The following is a 6,031-nucleotide window of genomic DNA, read 5'->3' as shown; positions in this document are numbered from 1 at the left end:
TTCCACTTCAAGGTTTTGGGTTTGTATCTTTGGAAAATGCTCAGCTTTCCACCCCAACAGCCTTCAGGGCTCAGCCACACCAGAAGGTGCTTCATGTTTGAGTTAATGATGTCTCATTTGGGCCCAGTGACCTCATGGTGACATTGGCCATCAGTGCAGGACTCCAGTGCCTGGTATAAAGCCCAGGTTTGTTCTTGGCACGGCCAGAGCTGGAATGAGATTTTTCCCTGTGTGTCACCTCCTCAAAAGTAGAAAATGCTGCTGAGATGTGAAGGTTTGCTCTTTGCACTGTCCCACATGGCATACCAGGATGCTCCTTTATGAATTTTGGGATCTCGCCCAGATCACGCTTAAGCTCTCTGCTATTGGGCAAACCCAGTTTCTTGGCTTGGAGATGTGGGGGGATGCTGAGATACCATTGCTGTGCACTGTGTATTCCAGAGAGCCCGAGGCTCAGCATCGTCCTGCGGAAGAAGCTCGGTCCTGATGGCCGTGGATGTGGGAAAATCACCTTCTGAAGAGTCACTGAGCAGGAAGGCCGAGGGCGATGGGACATGGGACAGCGCAGACACGGAGACGGATTTCCCGGAGCTGGCAGGGAGCCTGCACCAGCTTTTAGGGACAGAGGAAGCCAAGCCCAGCCTGCAAGGGACAGCGAGCGTGGCAGTGAGCAGACACGGTCACATGGCCACTGGTGTTACCCAGGGAGGCTCAAGCTGCCACCCAGAAGTGTCTTCAGCATCTGCACCCGGACTTCCCAGAGCAAGAGCAGGGAAAGGGGTGTTAGTGGAGAGAGCTGCTGTTGGTGGCCCTGTGCCTGGTCGAGGTGGCCGCTGGTTTGTCTCTTCAGAAGAACAGCAGGTGAGAGGGTTTGTACTGCGGGTGTTGCTGCACCATGGGGAGGTCCCAGGAGAGGTGGGGACTTGTTTTGTCAGGGCTGTCTCAGCAAGGGCTCTCCATTTCTCCCAGCCAGCCAGAGTGTGCCCACCCCTGCCCAGGCTAAGGTGTGTGGTGGGGAAGGGCTTGGGCTCCAACTCCCAAGCTGTTGCTTCCATTTCCATTTTGCCAGTGCAGAGCTGGGAACTTGCTGAGGACAGTGCTCTTTAAATAAGCCTCTTGCTGCCAAATGACTCGTGCAGCTTCCCAAGCCCTTGAGATGCCTTTCCTTAAAAACAAACCCCGCTCTGAGCAGCTGCATACCGTCCCACAGATGGAACGGAGTTCCACTTCCAGCCTCAGCTCATGGCAGGTCCAGGGTTGGGCTTTTATCTCCACATCCCGGCACAAAGGAACCTTTTGTCTGGATGCTGTGCTTCGTTTCATGCTCGTCTCTTTCTCCCTTTCCTTTTCCATCCCATCCTTGAGCAGGTGAAGGCATTGGGCTGTTGGGACCCGGTGTCCAGCCCTCCCAGCCAGCGCAGCTCTGCCGGGGAGAACATCCTTGCTGGCAGCCACCACGATGCCCTTGTTGGCCGTCGGAGACAAAGTCTGGGAGCTCAATCCCCGTGTCCTTCCACCCCAGAGCTCCTGCGGCCCCCAACCCCGCCCAGCCCCGAGAGCGCCCTGCGGAGCCGCTCCGTGCTGAGCCTCTCCGCTCTGTCTTCAGAAGGAAACGGTCCCTCCGAGGGGCCGTCCGGAAGCTTGCCTGCCAGCACGGATGTCCCTTCTCCTGCGGCCACCGCGGCTGCCCAGGACCTGTGCTGCCGAGAGGGAGCGGAAGGCAAGGCCCTGCAGAGGCGGGAGCCCCCGGACCCTGTGCTTGATTACCGCAGCACCGTGGGGCGCATCCGGGAGATTTCCTCCTACCAAGCGGATTACTGGGCCTGTGCCATTCCGGATTCACTGCCCCCGTCTCCGGACCGCAGCTCACCCCACTGGAACCCCAACAAAGAGTACGAGGACTTGCTGGACTATGCTTACCCGCTGAAGCCGAGGTACAGGCTGGGAAGGATGCCGGAGCCTTTCCTCCATGATTCAGGAATAGGTATGGACAGCTTTTCTGCTTCTCCTGAGGGCGTGTCCAGGTCCACCAGCATCTACAGCCGAGCTGGGCAGGCTCGGGGAAGCAGAGAAAATGGACTTTGGGAGTTTGTGGCCTCTGCAGAGAGATTCTCCACCCCAAGGGCTGGAAAAAGAGGCTGCTCAGGAGCTGGCTCTTACTATGAACCTTTACCTATTGCCAAAACATCGTTTGCAAGGAGTGCTTCCTCTCATCCTTCCAGAGGTTTTGCTACGGATGTAAGGGTGGAATCATCTGGGCCAAGCTCACCTGGGCGCCCTGCTGCCGATGGGAGAAGCTGGGATACCAGAGGAACCCCCTGCCCATACTACACAGAGCAGGTGAAAAACACCAGTTGGTTTTTACCCACTACAGGAGTGCTCCCCCTGAGAAAGGAGTGGGAGGGTGACGAAGAATTTCTTTCCCTGCCTCCAAGACTGCAGGAGCTGGAAAGGTTGGCTCAATTTTTGTCCAATCTTTCCTTAACTATAAGGATACCCGGGCATGACCACCATAGCCTTCCACATCACAGCACCAGCAAGCAGCCCCTTTCATCCAGGATGGCTCCTTTTGGAGAAGTGAGAGGCAGGAATGACAGAGGGAACATTGTGGATTATGCTGGGCTGTGGCAACACCACAGCTCCCAAAAGCCCAGCTGGGAAAACGCAGAATCATATGGCTGGATCCATAGGGATCCTCCCCAGGGGCTTTATCTACCAACTGGTCTCAGGGACACACTGGATGGGATGTGCCTAAATGAAGCACGGGTCAAGGGGCATCCAAAGAAGAGCCAGCAGGAAGAGTCCCTTATGCAGTGTGTTAAGGTAGGCTGAGACCAGAAATAACGTTTATTCTGGGTAGATCTTGCATAAAATATGCTTATCTTTATGGCACAATTAATTAAAGCTTTCTGTTCTGCATGATGTGTCCTGCCTGGCAGCTGGTGGTAATTTATGCAGGGGGGCTCACCAGAGCAGATAATTCCTTCTGATGGAGCAAGAGCCCATCTTGCTTTCCCTTGGGGCTCAGTGTCACAGGCCAGGCTGGGTGGAGATGTGGCACTCAGCTGGGTCCCCCAGCCCCCAGGAGCTGCAGCAACTATGAAGGGTTTCCTGATTATTTTGTGGATTATTAAATTTGTCCCAGCACTGTGCTCTCACCCTCCTCTCCATCTTCTTCCCACCCCAGTGCTGGGATGAATTTGGAAACGGTGCTAGGCTGTTTGCACAAGAGTGTTATGCACATAGCTGCAAACTCATCCCCTCCTCTGGTATGGAAATAACTCTGTTGATTTAAAAGGATCTTCTCTGCATTTGTCATGCCAAGTTGCAGTGCCAGGGAAAAGCACTGCTTTATGGCAAACTCCCAAGGAGCAGGAGCAGGTCTTGAGCCTGGTTTTAGTGCCAGCAGAGGCCCCTGGGTTTCATGCTGCATCTTACAAAAATAATCCCTTACCGAGAAACTTCAAAAATAAATGAAAGCACTTAATTGAACAAGACAATCCCTTGGGAAAAAGCAACTGCAAATTAACTGTATGGCTCTGATGAGGAGGAGGATGAGGATATCTCTTCGGCTGGGAGGTGGTGGAGGCCAACCTCTTCCTTCAGCCTGGGTGCTACCAGTCTCCAGCACCTCTCTGTGCAGACATTTCATGGTGACCCTCAATTCTTGCCACACAGTGAGTGCTGGAGCTGTTCAGGAGTTTAAGTTAATTTTTGCCTTTTTGCTGTTGACCCTTGGTTTCCCAAGCTTAGGGATGCTTGTGCACCGGGGTTGGACAGGAACAGGGAACAGGTGCTTTCCAAAACACCGCTGCCCTACCTTTTTGTGTCCCTGTGCTCTCTCTGTTGAAGAAATAGATCCGTGACCCCTCCTTATGCTTTGTTGAGCAGATGTTTTGCTGCCAGCTGGAAGAGCTGATCCGTTGGCTGTACACTGTGGTGGATGTCACCAGCAGCTGGGTGCCGCCCTCGCCGGATGCTGAGAGCGTGTCGGCATCGCTGCACCGCTACCTGGTGGGTGTCACCCTTGCTCTGTTTCCTTCCCTCTCCCGTGCTGCAGGCAGCAAGCACTGGGGAGCCAGGCATCACAGGAACGGTACAGGGTGCACTGAGTCTGCAAAGCCAAATTTGGAAGCACAAGGAACCTGCTTGGAGGAAACTGCTCCCTGGGCAACCTGCCAAAGGTGTGTGTTTCAAAAACCCTTCCAAAAAAATGCTGTTCTCCCTGCCTTGCCAGGAGTTCAGGAAGGATGTGGCTGACCACCGGAGCTTGACTGAGAGTGTGCTGAAGAGGGGGGAAGCTCTCCTGGACTGCATGGCATCGAATTCACCAGGTGAGGAGGAGCACTTGTGTGGGGCTACTCATGGACACAGCTGATGCTGGCCAAGGCATCTGGCCCCCTAAATCCCAGGCCCAGCGTGGCCAGCACCACAGCACACACAGAGTGGTTGCTGTGGTGATTTAGAAGAAGGGATTGCTAAAAGGTAAGCTGTAACTGCAGTCACCAAAGGGGCTTTAAAGGTTAGTGCTGCATTATGGATGGGCTTTCTTGCACACTTCCAAAGGTTTTCTTTAAGACTTCCTATTTCCAGCATCCTCCTGATGGACCTGGAGCCTCCTTGTCAGTCCCCACCCACTGCAAATGCTGCATCACAATGGTGATGAGATGAACAGCCCATTATTGATTTTTAACACTTGATTACCTTCCAAAGTCTGCCTGGACAGCAGAACTCTCAGCTCTGACAGACACTGAATTATCCCATTCCTGTCACCTCCGTTCAGATGTTTTTGCTTTCCAGCTCTGAAAGACACACTGGGTCTGATTGCCAAGCAGTCGGAAGAGCTGGAAAGCCGTGCAGAGCTCCTGTACAAGTCCATCCTGGCTGCTGTGGGCCCCGTGCGGGGCGAGGACGTGGGGCAGGACAAAGGGGGTGCAGCACACGGCTGCTCCCTGGGTAAGCAGGGGCAAACCAGCCTTGCTGCAGCGGACGGAGACAGGGTGGGGGGGAGGCACAGGAGGAGAAACACTGCAGTTAGCAAACACCGAACATCAGGCTCCATTGTTATTTCTTCGATTCTGTTTGGAAAGCCTGAGAACGCAGTGGGGAGACTCAAAATAGATGCCCTGTTGTGTTTAACCATGTCAGGGAAAGAGCAGTGTGAGTGAACCAGCTGATGAAACCCAAGAGCACGAGGGGGAGCGATGGCAGCTCCGCAAGGACCTGGCAGGCAGGTCCCTGTCACTCAGGGCTGGGGGACGGCAGCAGTCCAGCACAGACACCTGCTCTCCCCAGATCTCTTGCACAGCACAGGGGAGGTGAGGAAGGGATATTTTCTGGTTTTGTATTTTCTCAGAAACATTCTGGTTGCTGTATAATGGTGGGAAAGGGAAGCAAGTGATTTGAGATATAATATAGGGGCTAGAAAACTTGTTTGATTGTTTCTTGACCATCTCCCTTCGAAGAAAACTGGAGGCAAGTGTTTCAGAGCACCAGCCTCTTAGAAGAGAAAAACATTGTCTTAAGTAGTGTTTGGTTTGTTGTGGTTTTCAAATTGCTGCCTCTGTCCAGCCATACTGTCTACGCTGGTGAGAGGGGGGAATAGAGCATGGGGGTTTCTTTCTTTGTCAAACTGCAGACAAAGGACAGCACCAAACACCTTTTTATTTCAGGTGCTGCTTCTGTCAGACCTAGGCTGCGGTAGCCCATCTCAGGAGGGCTGAGAAGAATTGCAGCAAGCACCAAACCACCTCCATCACCTCTCCAGAGATGCCAAAATCTGTGTCCAGTTACCCACGGGGCTGATTTCAGCGTGGGTTTGTGCCATGGCTTGAGAAAGGTGCCCCTTTCTCAAGGGTACTTGGCAGGTGTGCTGGGATGTCCAGAGTTGTGTAAGGAATGTACAGCTGGCCTTTTCTGGTTTGTTTTTTTAACATAGCTTCCCTTTTTTTATTGAAGTGGGCTGTTCTGTGTTAGCAAAATGTCAGGAACAGAGTTTTGTAGTGGAGCAATCCATAGTGTGCTCTGAGCT

At 53.4% G+C, this 6,031-nt stretch overlaps 1 protein-coding gene across 1 annotated transcript; it reads left to right on the top strand.

Annotated features, from left to right (window-relative positions):
* Positions 1-447: 447 nt before the first annotated feature.
* On the top strand, positions 448-5,797 carry CEP68 (centrosomal protein 68). Its single transcript, XM_062489464.1, has 6 exons — positions 448-861; positions 1,369-2,823; positions 3,892-4,014; positions 4,238-4,334; positions 4,801-4,956; positions 5,673-5,797. Exons 1-6 carry the CDS (start codon positions 487-489, stop codon positions 5,702-5,704), a joined length of 2,238 nt encoding a protein of 745 aa, XP_062345448.1. The 5' UTR covers positions 448-486; the 3' UTR covers positions 5,705-5,797.
* Positions 5,798-6,031: the final 234 nt, after the last annotated feature.

Source organism: Cinclus cinclus, chromosome 3 (genome assembly GCF_963662255.1).
Source record: "Cinclus cinclus chromosome 3, bCinCin1.1, whole genome shotgun sequence".
Classification (NCBI taxonomy): Eukaryota; Metazoa; Chordata; class Aves; order Passeriformes; family Cinclidae; genus Cinclus; species Cinclus cinclus.
This window is presented reverse-complemented; position numbering and strand designations above follow the sequence as displayed.